At 38.6% G+C, this 17,290-nt stretch overlaps 1 protein-coding gene across 2 annotated transcripts; it reads left to right on the top strand.

The window, feature by feature from the left end:
• Nucleotides 1-1,060: 1,060 nt before the first annotated feature.
• On the top strand, nucleotides 1,061-17,273 carry tap2t (transporter associated with antigen processing, subunit type t, teleost specific). 2 transcript variants are annotated; one of them, XM_038735129.1, is made up of 12 exons: nucleotides 1,061-1,344; nucleotides 2,453-2,984; nucleotides 4,380-4,494; nucleotides 4,642-4,772; nucleotides 5,266-5,471; nucleotides 7,603-7,800; nucleotides 8,698-8,826; nucleotides 8,934-9,125; nucleotides 9,233-9,406; nucleotides 10,147-10,306; nucleotides 12,012-12,148; nucleotides 15,929-16,123. In XM_038735129.1, exons 2-12 carry the CDS (start codon nucleotides 2,486-2,488, stop codon nucleotides 16,121-16,123), a joined length of 2,136 nt encoding a protein of 711 aa, XP_038591057.1. In that variant the 5' UTR covers nucleotides 1,061-1,344; nucleotides 2,453-2,485. The 2 variants fall into 2 exon arrangements, with proteins under 2 accessions (XP_038591057.1, XP_038591058.1); XM_038735130.1 differs by lacking the exon at nucleotides 1,061-1,344 and having other exon boundaries at nucleotides 2,486-2,984; nucleotides 15,929-17,273.
• Nucleotides 17,274-17,290: the final 17 nt, after the last annotated feature.

Raw genomic sequence — 17,290 nt, 5'->3', positions numbered from 1 at the left:
GTGTAGAGGAATGGAAGTATAAAGTAGCATAAAATGTAACTACTCAAGGAAAGTACCTTTAAATTGTAGGACAGTACTTGAGTAGATGTGCTTAGTTACATCCCACCACTGAATACTTCTATATTTATTTCTACACCGTAGTTTTACCATGATCTAAGTTGGTCAGTTTTTACTTGAGGTGTCCTTAAAGCGAGGACATAGCAGTAATGTCTCCAACTAAAATATGAAGATATATTTTAGGATGTGGTGCATCCCTGGGAATAATCAATTTGGATCTAAAATAAACTGTTTTAAAAATATGACTTTCCAAAAAAAAGTGGACTCACATGGGGGTCGGGGACATCAATGTCATTTCAAACGCCAGTTCCCAACAATTAATTGAACTCAGATAGTGAAACATTGCAGCTATATCTCCTAGTTGTTTCATATGTATCGCTTTAAAGCTACCCTGTTTATCGTCATGTCTTGTGCTCCCTAATGTATGGACTTCTCATTTTTGTACCTCTCTACTCTGTCCAAACTCACAATAGGAGTTGAAGCCTGTCTGTCTTCTATTTGTAGAATCATGACGTGATGGTTTCTGGTCTAAAATGCACAATGTCACATAATTTCGGTGATGCATAAAAATGCAATGTAAAATTAAAGTAAAATATGTGGCTCAACTTCCCCACAGGCTCACCCTGCTCTCCCCTACTTCTCCCAGTTACATCCCACCAATATAAATGGGCCATTCTACATAACGACTAGTTTTAATGTTGATACTTTTGTACTTTTACTTAAGTAACTTTTGTAATACATGTATTTTACTTGTAACACAGTATTTCTACACTGTGATTTTGCAAGTTTTACTTTGATCCGAGTACTTCTTCCGGTTACATCCCAGCTTATTCAGCAAGGGGCCATCTAATATACTGAGTACTGTTTCTGCTGATACTTTTGTACTTTGTTTGAATACAAATATTTGTATTTCTACTTTGATCTGAGGACTTCTTCTTCCACCACTGTTTGTTTTGACTTCTGGCTTCTTGAGGGTGACAGAGAGGAGCTGCCGCCATCTTGTGTCCTTCATGGGAAACGACGGGCTGCCGTTGACTCTGTCTAGAGGACCAAGTGGAAGCATAGACTGTGAAAACAGTCTGACTTACATCAGAAAAACAATAATCTTATCTGAAAATGAAGCCAGTGTTTTCTATGTCGTATCTTTTCCCTTATCCAGGTGTAACGTTACGGCGGGGCGACAGATCAGAGGCAGTGCGTCATTCAACTGAAAGTGAAACTAAACCAGTGCTCAGCTAGCTAAACGTGGACTGTGAGGCGGAAAACACGGTAAATCATCCAAATGAGGTACGAAAACGTTAGTTTAACCGATATATTAATGTGTCACAAGTTAAGTTTATCCAGCAGCAACGACAGTATCGACCTAACATGTTGTTGCGATGTGTTTTTTTATTATTAACCAACACTCGCTAGCTAAAGTTAAAGGAACGTTTCATACCAAAAGCTGCAAACAAGTTGAATTAGTTAAAATGACCATAATAGGTTATAATGTTACAGGTATTACATGCATGCTGTGGAAAATGTTTCCACATCAGACTACTAATTATGCATTTTCTCAAACACAGTTATTTTGTACAATTTTGAGCTACTTTTCTATTTTATGCTTCTTTATTCCTGCACTTAACCACATTTCAGAGGAAAGAACTGTACTGTTTACTGCACTAACTTACATTTATTTAACAATTGCAGTTACTTAAAAGATCAACGTTTTTACATACAGAGCATCTGATTATTAAATATGATGTAAGTTACTGTTTTAGATTAAATAAACCCAGCTGCAACCTAAAAATGCTGTTTACATGTTCTTACCAGTAAATTGGTAATCCAATAACATTATCTAACACCAGCACACTTTGCTGTCTGGTGAGTACTTTTATTTGTTGTCAGTTTTGCCCCTAACACTGTTGTACTTCTGGTTAAGTACAATTATGAATGAACTTAAGTAAGTTCATTCATAATTGTACTTCACTTCTAATTAATTGTGTCTAGTTAGTTATGTTGTTTACTGTGTCAAGTACATGTGAGTGCTCAGCCCACATGGACTTATAAAACACCAAAATTACCATTAATATGGTAGTATTATTATATCATTAGCAGTAGTAAAACATTTGTCAGTCATGAGAATAACTTCTCGTGTATAAGATATAGTGAAACTATATACATTCTCATATACTGTAGCTGTGTTTAGATAGATGATTGAAGATGGCAGAATAAAGGTTTTAAAATATTCACTTTTCCTTTTTTGTTTTTTTCTTGTAAAAGTGTAACATAGCATAAAATGGAAATACTTGAGTATAAGTACCTCAATAATGTGCTTAAGTGCAGTGCTTGAGGAAATGTACTTAGTTGCTTCACCATCAGCAGACTGTATATCTAGAAATATTTGTTGTTTCAGCATTCAGCCTCTTGCAGTCGTGACCAAACCAATATGAGGGAAGCGGCAGCATGTGGACTATTTATTCTTTTGTTCGACATGGTGCTGTGTTTGGCACCGTGGGCTGTACTGGTGCTGCTGGAGTGCTCCAGTTTTGGTGGACTGGCAGGTGTGTGGGCCTTTGGGGCAGTAAAGTGGGCCGTTCTCCATGTTTTCACCTCTATACTGACTGATGGAAAGCCGCAGGCTGTGCTCCGCAGGTTGGTAGCACTCTTGTGCCTTCATTCTCCTGTGTTTGAAAGTGGACGGATCCTTATGGCACCTCCTGAAGAGCCTTACATGGGACCATCTCCTAACTTCAGCCTGCTGCTCCTGGGCTCATTGTCCTCGTCTCTGGCCTGTGTGGTTTGGGAAAAGGGCCTTAGAGGTGATGGAAAGACGGACAGCAATAAACTGGATGCCAGGCGGTTGCTTATGAGGATGCTGAAATACTTCAAACCTGACACCCTTTACCTAATTGCAGCTTTCAGTTTCCTCATCTTAGGAGTCGTCTGTAAGTGTGAAATATTGACATTCTACACCTGCACACATGCCTTATTAGCTTAAAACAATGTCATTTATTCTGTAATTAACAGACACCATTATAGGATATGGTTATATATGTGTTGATGTCCACACATCCATCCCACATATTTTTTTGCTATGAAAAGACCAATGTTGCTTTGTCTCTCTATAATTTCTAACTTCCCATACCATGTTCATGGCTCTTAGCCCTAAGCCCATTGGTTCCTACTACAGCTGTGCGATATGACTAAAATCTCATATCCCGATATAGGTCATTTCATATCCCAATAACGATATATATCTCGATATAGAACATTTTTTGTAAATGCTATTGCTAACATCACAACACAATGTCTTGGTGAATTAGAAAGTAAGCTGAATGTCCATCGGCGAGTCATTAAACATTACCTGACACACACATCATGGCTGAAACAGCTGCAGTAGTGTTGTGTGGCACTTGCGTACGACAGACTTCTCTCTTTGGCATGAACTCCTGAGTCCAGTTGAGTAATATCTAGTTGTTTATTATTAATGCAAATATCTCCTCTGCAAAAACGGCAAGTGTGGAAGAACGGACCGAGGTGGAGGTACTTTTAAGTTAGATGTTAGTTTTACATTGAGTATTTGGCAGATGTTTGTCGAAAATCCAACGTAACACTGTAAAACTTCACTGCGGTGCGAAGCGTCGCCCCCTCGTAAAGTGTTGAATTTGCGACACAACGAAATAAACGATAGAGCATAGACGTTTTGCTATCATCAAAGGATATATATCGTCATATCTCCCTGGTTCCTACTTAAGATGTCTTTATAAATAGGTCACAAATGTATACTCACATTTTTTAAAAGGCTTATTATTTTCCTAAAACAGCTGGACACTGTAGTTTTTAGCAAACATTACTCAAACAGGAGGAAATAGTGCATTTGTTGGGGACTGTTTTCAGTGGCGGATTATTCCACATTTGGGGCAGCAGGAAGGTGTATGTGGGATTGTGTGTTACACCCAGTGCAACAGTGTGGCTCATTGATTTGCTTTTAATAGTTTTTGGATAACAATGGAGGCTTTTGGCTCAGAGGAAGAAGATAATATGAGACTGTGATGCACACACTTTACTTGTTAGTAGGCACATTCACTGTTGGTGTCTTAATTGGATTTGCTGACAAAAAGGGAAACGTCAAATATCACCAGTCTCATCCTGTTGGGTGAAAACTTGGCTGAGAAAATGCTACAACCCTTTAAATATAAAATGCATGTGTGTGGAAGTAAAAACAACTTTCATATTTTGAAGGCTTGACCAAAATAAGACCACTCTAAATGCTCACTGCAAAGAAGCATTGTACATGTAACTTCCTGTTTAATCTGTGTTTCATTCATCTTTCCAAACAGGTGATACATTTATCCCATTGTATCAGGGGAAGGTAATTGATATGCTAAGAGGTCAAGTCCATCAAACCAGCTTATGTTATGCAATTGGACAGCTGGCACTTGTCTCTCTTGGAAGGTAATGAAATTAAACTGCTTGTATATATCCTTATCCTTATTTGTTTTCTTAATAACAACAACATATTACCTAGAAAACCTAGAAAAATTTGATTTATTCAGTGATTTAAAATATAAACTGTAATTCGTAATGTCTTCATCTTAACAGCGCTCTGTTCTCCGGCTTAAGAGGAGGCATATTCATGTGCACCCTGGCCAGACTGAACAAGAGACTGAAGCATCTGCTGTTTCAAACCCTCCTGCAGCAGGAGGTGCACTTCTTTGATGAGAACAACCCTGGTGAGAAGAACACAGTAAACACACAACATGTCTGGTATTATATTTCAGGCATGCAGTGTTTTACAGGGTCAAGAAACCAATAAGTTTACCAATATTTCTCCTACTTAAAACTAAGGAGCCTAGCCCAAATTTTGAAAAATAGCCGCAGACCAAAAGGACACATAAGTATGTGTACATGGGTGTCCAGGCTGATAGCTCGTCCATGCATTATGTTTCTAGGTTTAAGTTGTTCATAGTAAGGGTTAAGACTTGTTGCAAAGCTGGTGTCCATCAAATGAGAGTTGTTGAAAATCTAGTGGGTAAAGAAATAAAGCCATAAAGCGTTATTTTATGATTTATGAATTTATGAACTAAAGTAATTTGTTACAGCTTATAAACTAAATATAATATATGACTAACTATTTCTACTTTTCCTCTGTAATCTGTAACAAACACTGAAACTCTGCACAGATTTAGCTGTTAATTAAAGCTCTTTCTCCCTTTCACCACCCAGGACGTCTTTCCTCCCGCCTGCACTCTGACGTGGACAGGATGGGCCGCACAGTAGCACTGAACGCCAACGCACTGGTTCGCAGCACAGTCAAAACCTGCCTCATGCTCGCAGTGATGTTAAGCCTGTCCTGGGAGCTCACTGTGCTGACCTGCATAGAGATGCCACTCTTGGCCATCATTCAGAACAAATACATCACCTGGTACAAGGTAGGTGAGATGTGATTGGCCTTGGACTCAATAAACAAAAGTAGTTCAGTTTGCTTGAAATAGTCATTGTTACTATGAATATTTATGAATATATATATGAGCAACCAACAAACAATGTTTCAGCCTTTAAAGTATTTAATACACTCAAATAGGTAGCAAACAAAAATAAATCAAAATTTAACCAAGCTTATGACTATCCATTCAAACAAAAATGCTAAACCAAAATTCAGATTGCTTACCTGAAGTCCTCACTCAAAAACAAAACAAAAACAAAAATGCTACCCATTCCTACAAACCACAGGGCCGCTATGTGTCACAGCATGAGAGTATTTACAATAAAACGGGTGTCAGTCGGCAACAAACTGGCTACTTGGAAGAGGTGGAGGGAGCTGGCTGTCAGCCTGGAACCAGTCTCCTTCAGGGAACTATTTACACAAGTATTCACAACAACCAGTCACAGTAGCTCACATGAGCCTATTGGACACACAGCCACTATAGCAGGTTAATAGAGCGAAAACGGAAGAGGGAGAGCCACAAAGAACACGATAAATATTGGCCATCACATTGTCTTTCGTTCTCTTATCCATTTCAAAATTGAACTCCTGTAATAACAAGGAGCAGCACATGAGCTGGTTGTGATCAGTGGATAACTGGCTGTGAGGAATCAGCATGGAGCTCAAAATGCTGTAAGGAAAGTAACAAAGACTTCTTTCTCAATTCTGCTAAAATTTAATGCTGATTAAACATCTGAAACAAATTGACTACTGACAATGTAGTTTGTTAATTTTTTTCAAAGATAAGCAATGGCATCGCCGTTGATAATCCTAGCAGTATTAAGTTAAAGTCTGTTGCTGTTACATTCAGCACAAAGCTCAGCAGCCTTTGAAGAGATATCCTGTCATGATTGCTTCTGGGCCATTCAGAAAGCTTTTAACATCCAGCATCAGACACTAAATAATAGCTGTGCTGACAACAATGCTTCCAGTCACCAGTGTGGGGCGCTCTAAAACTAAAAGTTACTGCAAAAGTTATCCATTCAAGTCTACATCTGGATTCTGTATCAAAGGTTGTTCCTACATGTACCGAACATCTGATTCCCAGATGTGAGTGAATAAATAAGTTATTTCATTTGACACTTACAACGCATGATAAGATTTGTTCCCCTCCTCTCAAAAATGTTTTCTGCTATTCCACTCTGCAGAATGGTGTATGTGCAGATTTGACGCTGGAGGTCTGTTTTGACATGCATCTGTTAAAGGGGGAAGAGTTTGTCTGTGCTCACCTTAAATCTCAGTTTAATATGCGAACGTACGAGCAGGATTTATGACATTGCAACTAGTTTGGAAGCCAGTCGTCGTCTAACGTGCATCATACACAAGCGTGATGTGGAAACTAGAAACTTCTCGTTTCCACATACTCAGTGAATGAGGAAACATCTTGTGTCCAGCATTTATATTTTTGAAATGAACAGGGCTATATATATACATAACAATTATTTTTTCAAGTCGATTAATCTAACGACTAATTTTGTGTATTCTAAAGGGGAAAAAGTTGCCTCTTACTCAGTTAACATATAACATTTATAATCAATAAATCAATATTTTATTTGATCATCCTGATGATTAGGCTACTTTACTTCAAACTTTAAATATTTCTGACATGGATTTATATTAATATTGAGTAATGCAGTATGATAATCAAAGGTATTTCTGCATCAGTGTAGAAAACAACTGTAAGGATTCACAGTCTGTTATTTTTATTGTTGTCTGTGATGAAGCTGATGATACACAGAGCAACTTTTAGAGCAATGCTGCTGGGCAATGTTCCCGTCAATGGTAATGAGGAAAGATTACTACCGTAATCCCCTTCCCCCATCACTCCGCCACTTGCCCCGCCTCGCCGCTATCCTTTAAAAACGTAGCATAAAAGCTAATGTGACCTTCGGTGCACTGAAATATGACATTTGTGCAACTGTTTTACAAAATGTGACATCAACGATAAGAAAGTGAGGAAATGAAATGCAGCTCCAGGTCAAGCAGAAGACATGAGCCTGTGATGTCCTGAGTGCAGCATTAGTCTGCTTATGTGCAGTTTCTTGTTACTGAATCAGTCTGTATTGTCTGTTAAACAGGAGCTGAAAGATCAGCTCCAGGACTGCCTCGCTCAGAACAAACACCTGGCTTTACAGACCATCGGTGGGATTCACACAGTCCGCAGCTTCAAAGCAGAGAAAGATGAACTGAGGAGGTATAATGAGGCTCTGGACAAGATGCGCACAGTCAACAGACGTTCAGGAATCTACAGCTCAGTGTTCCTGTTGATACGGAGGGTAAGATGGCAGGGGTTTACGTCCATAAGTTGTATGAGTGACCATACAGTATGGAGGCCCTATCCACCAGAAAAATATGAAAAGTTAGGGGTTTTAGAAATGTAAAAATATGCATTGTCAGCAGAAACTATTATGAGGTCGTGAGTCAAAAGTTCAAAATTATTGGAGAATTAAAATGTCTGCAAGGTTAAGAATTATGACATACTTGGTCATAATTACAAATATTTGACGTCTGACACGCTCAAACTGTTATACTAGGTGTCTGACAACAACGTGGAAAGGATCCCTACGAGTAACACCCTTTGTTTTTAACAATCTTTTATCAAATTCTTGCCCAGAAATCTCATGAGAGGTGAGTTGTTGCAGGGAGACGACGGCGGAAACATGAGTCAGAGTTGGAGAGAGGAGTTTGTTGTGTTGGAGTAACGTTAGGAAGTAAAGTCTTGCTAGCAGCTCCTCTGTGTACACAACAAACTCCTCTCCCTCGTTTCTACCGGCGTCTTCCTGCAAAACAACTCTCCTCTCACGAGATTTCAAAAACAAGAATGTTTCTCATTAAAAATAATAGGGGTTAAAGAAGAGAAAAACATTTTGTACCAACATTTCAACACCAAAATGTGTGAAAATACAGCCCAGGTTTAAAAATGCCAAAATTACCCTCTGAAAAGTCAAAAACTCTGACTTAGTATCTCATAAATTTGACTTTTTTAATTGGTCTTTTTGAAATATTTCATCTATTTTGTTCTGGCAGGAATGGGCTTCCGTTCACATGTTAAAAACTCTTTTTACTTTGGCCCAAGTTTTTGTGGAGCGTGTGTAATTTCTGTTGATTTGTATGTTTTTTTTAAGTTGAGCTACAGTGTGAGTAATTCCTCTCTATGCATTCTTTCCATTTAGCTGGTGAGTGTGGGGATAAAGATACTCATGCTGTTACAGGCCCGCAGTCTCATCTCGTCGGGTGACCTCAGCATCGGTAGCCTTGTGTCCTTTTTCTTGTATCAGAAGCCCATGTCAAACAATTTAAAGGTGAGTTGAGATGTTAATATTTTACACTGCAGGATCCCTATTTGAGTTGTAAAATATGTAATGGCTGTTCTGTTGTGGATGAAGAAGATTATTTATTTTTGTTACAGGAGATTTTGTATTGCTATGGAGAGACGGTGTCCACGGTTGGAGTGATTAAAAAAGTGTTCAGCTATCTTGACAGGACACCACAGTGTAAGAAGGAGGGAGAGTTGGCGCCTGAGAAGCTGGAGGGAAGAATTGTTTTTCAAAATGTCAACTTCACCTACCCTTCGACTCCTCAAGATAAACCAGCACTGAAGGTAACTGTGTCCTTGTGGTATCATTATGTTGAGAATAGTATTTAACATTAATCCAGAGTTGGACAAGCCACGAATGCATCATTACATCATTAACATTTTCTGCGCAGTCAGTTTCCATGGAAATTCAGCAAGGGAAGATGACGGCCCTGGTGGGCCCCTCCGGAGGTGGAAAGACTTCCTGTGTCAACCTCCTGAAGAGGCTGTACGAACCTCAAGAGGGACAGATCCTGCTGGATGGAGAACCGCTGCACCATTACAATCACAAATACTTCCATCAAAAGGTACAGTGAGATCGCTGCAACAAATAAAATCATTCAGATTTTTCTTTTTTCTTTAGATTTTCAAAAGAAAGATCAGATGCAACAAAGTACTTCACAATGAAATACAAACATGAGACATGACATACAGACACAGTATAAAATAGAGATAAAAGTACTTAAAACTAAACAGAGCCAAGTTTCACCACTTTGTGCATCAACATCCATTTCTTCGTAAAAGTGCAGATATTGATACAAGGAGGTGGTTGAACTCAGTGAAATAGATTTTAATGGTGCAAATTTATACCACTTTGTATCCAGAGGACGTACAGGTTTAGAAGGTTGTGTGCTCGTGACACACAAGAGTTTGTTCGCTTTATTTTTGGATTAATAATTGAATTTATTTTCTGTATAAAGTGCAAAATCACCAGTAACATAGTTCCAATAGACTTTAAAATATAAAACACAGAAGTCACAAAAAATACAAAAGGTAGAATAAACACACATAATAAAATATGTGAGGGTAAAAACAACAAAATAATAAAAGAAGAGAAATCCTAATTTTAAAAATGTTCTACTTCGTCAGGAACCGTGTGGAACTGTATGATTAAATTTGCTATGCAGAGAGGATTTTGCAAACTGTACAAACTGGAAGCGATATGATAAATACGGTTTAAACCAGCTTAGAGTGGTTAATTATATAATACTCTGCACTCTGACTGTAACTCTTTGAATAAGTTATTGTTACATCATTGTTTGTTTAGATGGCCGTGGTATCCCAGAATCCCGTGCTGTTTTCTGGTTCACTGAGATACAACATTGAATACGGCCTGAAGGACTGCAACCTTGAGAAAGTGAAAGAAGCTGCGAAGAAGGCCAACGCAGACGACTTCATCTCTGAACTGGAGAATGGATACAACACAGGTACAGAAGTGGCGATGACCTTGTGGCATACACATTTAATAAAGGGCTGGTTTTCAGCTTAATCTGCCGTGACCGTGAGAGACAGAGAGAGAGGTGTATGTGAGCAGATTCCTGTAGTTTGTGACAAAACACTAAAGTAAGGTTGAGCATTAAGTAGAATTAAAATGGTGAGATAAGAAATAACATAGGCTATGAGAAATAGGGTATGTATTTTATCAAATGTTTTCAATTAAAAATACAAATAAACCCCCCACCACTACAGTTACACTGTCATCCTGTGGGAAACACTGAGGGGTGTTATATAGCAGGTTACTTTTCAGTTATTTGTACAAAAAAACATTTATTACATTTTATTTTGAGATGTGTCTGAGTGAGAGAAGGTAACCTGCTGCAGAGAAAATCTGTTATTTAAAGTTATTTAATAGTCAGTGTTTTATTATGAACATAAATTTGAAAAATATCGGGAATCAGATGCAGTCGGTTCATCTATAATTTAATATCGTATACGGAAGTTGTCATAGACCAGGGGTGGCAAAACTGCAGCCAACTGTGGTCCACTGCACAATTTTAAATGGTCGCAGTTACATAAAAAACAAGTAGAACATTGCTTGAAGTTATTTCTGACAAATTGTGCAGTATGTACATCCTGAACAACTACTAGTAAGCCCTGCAAGCACTTCTTAGTTTAAACACAGGAGGGGCTATTTTGAACAACTACTACCTACAGTTAGCACCTGTCAAACGCAGGTAAATTATTAGCTGTTGGTAGTAAAATTGTCAGGCCATCTGCCACTTTGGTGAACAGGGAAAACGCACAACATTAAGGTTAGCGTATTGCGGCGATCGGTGCTCACACCTGTTTCACAATGCACCAGCCGGACTACAGCACTCCGGGGTTGTCGGAGCCTTAAGCCCCCTGACGGCCCATGTGCTCACCAGAGCAGTCAACCTGGGCAAACTGTGTATTGCTGTCATCCTCTTGCACTCTTAAGATGCTGTATAAAGTTAATAATATTGGAATACTATTTCTTATTTCATGGGCTATTTGGGGTTTTTGGGGTAATGCATATATTATAATATAATAATAATAATAATAATAATAATAATAATAAAAAAGAAAGCATTCAGTTTTAAAAGTTGACCAAAGTAATCGTGATTATGATTTATGCCATAATCGAGCAGCCCTACATTGAATGAACATTATTTACATTAAAATGATGCCTGAAGGAGCTGAATGTAATTCCTTCATTTAGCACATACATTTCAGTGAATCCTGAAAATGTCTGAATTTGGCCTGTGACGTTTTATATTTTTCTGTTTATTGCCTGCCATCCAAAATCATTTGTGCTAAAAGAAAGATTTGTTTTTGTCCCGAAGGTGCCTTAGTGTTTAATTGTTTTTGTTGTTTTAATAGTTTGATGCAGGAGCAGTATGCTTATGTTCTGTATGTACACTGAAGTTTGAGCTGCTTTTTTTTGCATTTTAGCTCATTTTAGAGTCCAGCTTTCATCAACGTTGTAGGACCGTTTTAACCGACGGTAGCCACGGGTAGATGTGATGTGAGGGAAGTCTGCTTATAGCTTGAGATGTCCGGCTAGTGGCTGGTGATGAAAGAAGAAAAGAACACAGGAAACGGATGTTTTAAGAGTGACTGACTGAGTTTTTATTATTGAATCATCTATATTCCTTTGGTTTGTCTTTACAGATATAGGCGAATGTGGTGACAAACTTTCAGGCGGACAGAAGCAGTGCATCGCCGTCATCAGAGCTCTGGTTCGAGATCCGCAGGTCATCATACTGGATGAGGCGACCAGCAAACTGGATGTTGAAGCGCAGCATACTGTAAGTAAAAAAACTCTGGTCATAACAAGTCAAGTCTTTGCCACTGACAACACCCGAGTGAACAGGAGCACAACAGTGGCTCTGAAACATTCAGTAAGCCACGACAGTGCAGGGGAGGAGGAAGTATTCAGGTACCTTTTAACAAGTTAAAGACTTGTATTAAAAAACTTCAAAAACAAACAAAGTTAAGTAAAGGTTCATAAATGTTAAGAAAACAATTATAATTATTGATGCATGAATGTGTAAGTGTCTATAACAAATCATAATTTATTAGATGATTCATATTTTGTATTAATAATTATAATCTGCAAAGTAACTAGTAACTAAAGTTGTCGTATAAATGTAGTGGAGTAGATCATTCGCCTCTAAACTGTAGTGTGTACGCCCTCGCTCTCTCTGACAAGTTTAGTTCAGCTAGAGCCAAGATGACCGGGGGTTATAACTGCTCTAACTTTGGTTAGTCAACACTGTTATCTCTCCGGGGGCCCAGTTAGGCTCAGAGTTTGTTAAACCAGCTTTCTGAAACAGGGCCCGGGGGTTATAACTGCTATAATAACCAGCAATCATTAGCTTAAGCCTACATAAATTGGCAAACACCGTGCTGCTGTCACCTTCTTGCGCTCTAAGATGCTGTTTAAAGTTAATAATGTTGGATTACTATTTATTTCTTGGGCTATTTAGGATTTTTGAGGTAATGCATATAAATGAAGGATTCAGTTTTAAAAGTTTAATAAATGCATGATGAAGTAATTGTGTTAAAAAATCATTATCTCAATAATGACCAAAATAATTGTGATTATGATTTTTGCCATAATTTAGCAGCCTTAATTCAATCTATCAGTTGCTTAATTTGGCAAAAAAAACCCGCAGTAAAACAGAAACATGGAACAAATGAGCACATAGTGTTACGTCCCAAGGTCTAGGGTTGTCCTGGATGTAACATAAATGTGTGGCCTCCCACTCTTCCCATTCCCAAACAAGGCCAGCACACAACAAATACAATTTAGCAGTTTTTATTATACATCGGAGATGAGAAGTGCCCAAAACAACAACCAAAACACTAAGAAAACCTAAATCTTTCCTAAACCCAAAACCAAAAGGTAAAGAAAAGACAAAGCTCTAAAACTAGGCTTCTAAGTCCAAAAACAGGAGAAAACGGTGCAAACAAAAAAAAGGGCTTCTCACTCCTACTCACTGCTAGTAGCTGACACAATATAGCTACGACAAAGGAAATTGCTTCATAGCAACAAAAATGGCAAAGCCAACAAAACCAGGTTGTCATAAGACAATCAGAAGGACTACGATACACTACTTACAATCTAAGTTGAATATAGTCACAACCGTTCACTATGTACAATAAACACAGACATAGCACACAGTCCTCAGGCAGCTCAACCAGACCAATCCAGTGTGTCCACCTGTTCTACAGTACCTGCATACACTCACACACACACTCTAATGGAGGAGAACAGCTGACAGTGCCAGGAGAGATAAACAAACAACAAAATATGACCCCAGGGTCATAACACCTCCCCACCCAAGATCAAACGTTTTCCTCTTAAGAAAAAGGTTTGATTCAATGAGACCTAGAGAGAGCATCAGCCATAACATTTTCTAAACCCTTTTTGTAACGAACCTCAATATTAAAGTCCTGCAGTAATAGGGACCAGCGCATGAGACGCTGGTTGCTATTTTGCATTCGAGTCAAGAACACCAGGGGGTTGTGGTCAGAGAAGACGATGGTTGGCACATGTCTAGACCCAAATGTGTGCAAATTTCTAAGTGCCTCATTATGATTATGAGGCTAAGATGCGCATGTAAAACGAATAGGATACAGATGTATTTTTCTCACTGTTTGACTATTTGGTACTATCGCTACAAGTAGCGCCGTTACTAGTTTAACTACATTTCTCAGTAGCTTGGTGGTAGCGTCGCTATTTTCTGAATCAAATAGCTTTTCAGTAACGAAGCTCTTTTATTGACCGAGTAGCGCGGTAGCTTCCACACACGCTACATTTTCCCAAGCATTTCTGAATGATCAGTAAGTGACGCCACCGCCGGTGACATCACGTACCGATCCTTGGGCTGATGTCTGCGACTTTGCTGCAGGGGAGTAAAGACGCGCGATTGAGTTTACTTTCTATTGTGATCGTTATAGTAACATGTCTTGTGAGAAGGATCAGGGTCCAGCCCGGACAGCTCTTATTATTACAGCGTTATTACTGACCTCTGCTACTCCTATTTTCATTTATGAGGCTGCTGTTATTATAGAGTCAGATACGTGTTGAACTAAGCACTTTACAACGCTCCAGCCAAACCACGTTCACTCCACCTTAACATATCTGCTCCTGTTTTTTTGTCTCGTCTGGTGTAGTTACATGTTTGTGTCTTGTCCTGTAAGTTGATTATTGAAATCCAGTATTGAGCACTGTGGGCCTTGAGAAACGGCATTTCGTTCATTTGTGTACTCGATATGTGGATGAATGACAACAAACCAACTTTACAGCAGCCAAATAACGTCCTGCTCAGCTTCCAGACCGCAGTCTGAAGAGGAGATGTTTGCTAGCGCTAACTGCCTTTCTAGTAGTTGGAAAACAACAGACAAACTTTAATTAACGGACCCGCTGTGATCTGCACTGTACATTTATAGCCAGACTAAAACGTGGCGCTCAAGCTTTCTGCCATTTGAAGAATGAGCAGAGGACGCTTGCTAAGTGTGTGGGGTGCGGGTGAAAATCATTAACGTGAGATAAGACGTTGATCTCTCCACCATCATAACACAGACGGTCCGGAGCTGCATTTCCGAGTTCCGCCGTTTTCGTTCCGTCAACATTACGTTATCAATTAACCTCTAGATAATCGATTATTGACATTTGTTAATCGATTCATAATCGTCCAAGACCTGTAATAGTTATAAACAATTTGAATCAGTTGGGTTGGCTAAAGGTACTCTGTAAAGGACAACAAATGGCAAGGTCCTAAACTCTGCATGCAAGGGATGGAAACTGTCACACTGAATGGACTCGACTTTCTTAACAACAGATTTTTTTTTCAGTCCCTCCAGGATTTCATGAGCCTTTTTTGTGATTGTTTGTATTTTGTAGCAGCTTTTCTAAAACATCGCGAAGAAAGTTGTGATGTTCTTGGGTGTTTGTTTTTTTTTTTTTTGCGATGAAATTGTGGGAATAAGTGAAAGCTACAAAGTAGATGTGATTTTTTTTTTTTTTTACTTTAGAATTTTAGTTAAATCTTTTAACTGCAGCTCCAGGATTTTGTGGGCCGAACCACCTACGTAACCCTAAATGATTTAAACCAGCCTACCTTGATTCTTGCAGCTGACCGGGATGAAGCGTGTGTCACAGTAATTTGTTTTATCTAATATGCTCCATGCGTTTCTGCCAAAAACTTGTCAATCCAAGTATTGTGATCATTGATTAATCTTTTAAGTACTTTACTTTCTTTTCTTTCTTTTTTTTCAAGCACAAATGCCCAAGGAATTGTTGTTTTTAAACACTGCTTTTCTCAGTTTAAAATGATTTTTTAAAACTGAAATTTGGAAATAACATTTGATAGACTAAAAATTTATCGCAAAAATAATCAGCAGATTAATTTGCAGCCCCAGAGACGGGAAATAGTCTGAAGAGGAGAAAGGTCCAGCAACACTTGTTCAGGTTCATCACAAACCAAAGCGTTGCTGGAGCTTTTAAAACCTCCTTTTTTCCTGATCCAGATCCAGAGTGCTGTAACGTGGCTTTTCACTGTTGGGTTCTGCGTTCTCAGGTGCTGCAGGAGGTTCTGGCTCGAGGTCGGACGGTCCTGGTGGTGGCTCATCAGCTGAAGACTGTGGAGAAGGCTGACCACATTATCTTCATAGAGAAGGGAGAAGTTGTGGAGGAGGGGACGCACCAAGAACTCATGGCAAAGAAAGGACGCTACCATCGTTTGAAAGAGGAACTGTTCTCTCAAGTCAGCTGAGAAAAGCCCAGAATGTATTTTTACTGTTTGTACATTTTAGTTATAATAAGTGTGTGCAAGTTAACAAAACCTGGCTGTTTGTTTCATCTTGTAAGGTTTTGTTAGTACAAAAAGCATGCACTATATGAAGTGGTAGGAATGATAAGGTGTGGTCTGCATGTTTAATGTCTAAAGTATTTATTTAGTGTTTGATATCATCACACTGGCAACAGTGACACCAGAAAGCACTCTAATGACCATGAGAGCTGATAAATTATCAGCATTGTTTTAAATAAGTGTACGTTTAAAGTGAGACAGTTAGCTGAAAAGTGTGGGGGGGGAATACTCTTTCAGAACTTAAAAACTTTTTGGACTCATAGTGGAGAAGAGAACTGTTAATCATTTGTGTACCAAATACATTGACAAACAACAGTGGTTAGTATTTGTAAAGCGCCTTTCTAGTCTTTTCGATCACTCAAAGCGCTTTTACCGTCCCTACTAAATTTTACGCCCTTTCTTTCAACAATAAATGATTCCACTCTGAGCTCTGATTCAGGATTTATTTAACACAATAACTTTGATAAACAAAATTAGTGATCTCCATTATTGTAAACAAACAAAAAATTTACGTGAGAAATCCATTTTATATTTGTTTTCAATTAACTACTACACAACATTTCAGAGGGAAATACTACATGTATTTGGTACTCGTTACTTTACAGATTTAGGTTCCCAACCTTTTTGGTTTGTGACCCAGTACAAGAAAACAGTGTCTGGTTGGGGTACTTTGCCACATTTAAGATGTTAATGAGTTGTTTTTCCACCAAGCAGATTTCCATTTGTCTAAAAGTAAACATTTGCTAACAAAAGCTACTGGTCATACAGACCAAGTAAGACTGTAGCAGCAAAACTAGTGTGTTTATTAAATGGAACATTTGAGGGGAAGAATTATGTACCATGTCTTTATCTGAATACTTACGTGATACTACTTGTTTTTGATAGTATTTTGCACTTGTACTCTAGAAAATGACTTGGCATGGTGGCATTTGTACAAAACATCAGAAAACTTTTTTTCCACCACTGTTTGTTTTCATTGGCTAAGTGGATACGTCTCAAACAGACTTCAATATGTAAGAAAGCCTTGTGGTGTAAAGTCCTCCCTCCAGTGAAACGTGTTTTTCTTCTTGT

Source organism: Micropterus salmoides, unplaced genomic scaffold, assembly GCF_014851395.1.
Source record: "Micropterus salmoides isolate LMB-PRFRI ecotype aquatic unplaced genomic scaffold, ASM1485139v1 Ms_hic_scaffold_21, whole genome shotgun sequence".
Classification (NCBI taxonomy): domain Eukaryota; kingdom Metazoa; phylum Chordata; class Actinopteri; order Centrarchiformes; family Centrarchidae; genus Micropterus; species Micropterus salmoides.
This window is presented reverse-complemented; position numbering and strand designations above follow the sequence as displayed.

What these genes read in the sequence shown, in the direction of transcription:
- tap2t (XM_038735130.1), top strand. Translation starts at nt 2,486, where the DNA reads ATGAGGGAAGCGGCAGCATGTGGACTATTTATTCTTTTGTTCGACATG. An exon ending in GCACTTGTCTCTCTTGGAAG is followed by an intron (nt 4,495 to 4,641) that starts GTAATGAAATTA and finishes TCATCTTAACAG; the next exon opens with CGCTCTGTTCTCCGGCTTAA. An exon ending in ATGTTGAAGCGCAGCATACT is followed by an intron (nt 12,149 to 15,928) that starts GTAAGTAAAAAA and finishes CTGCGTTCTCAG; the next exon opens with GTGCTGCAGGAGGTTCTGGC.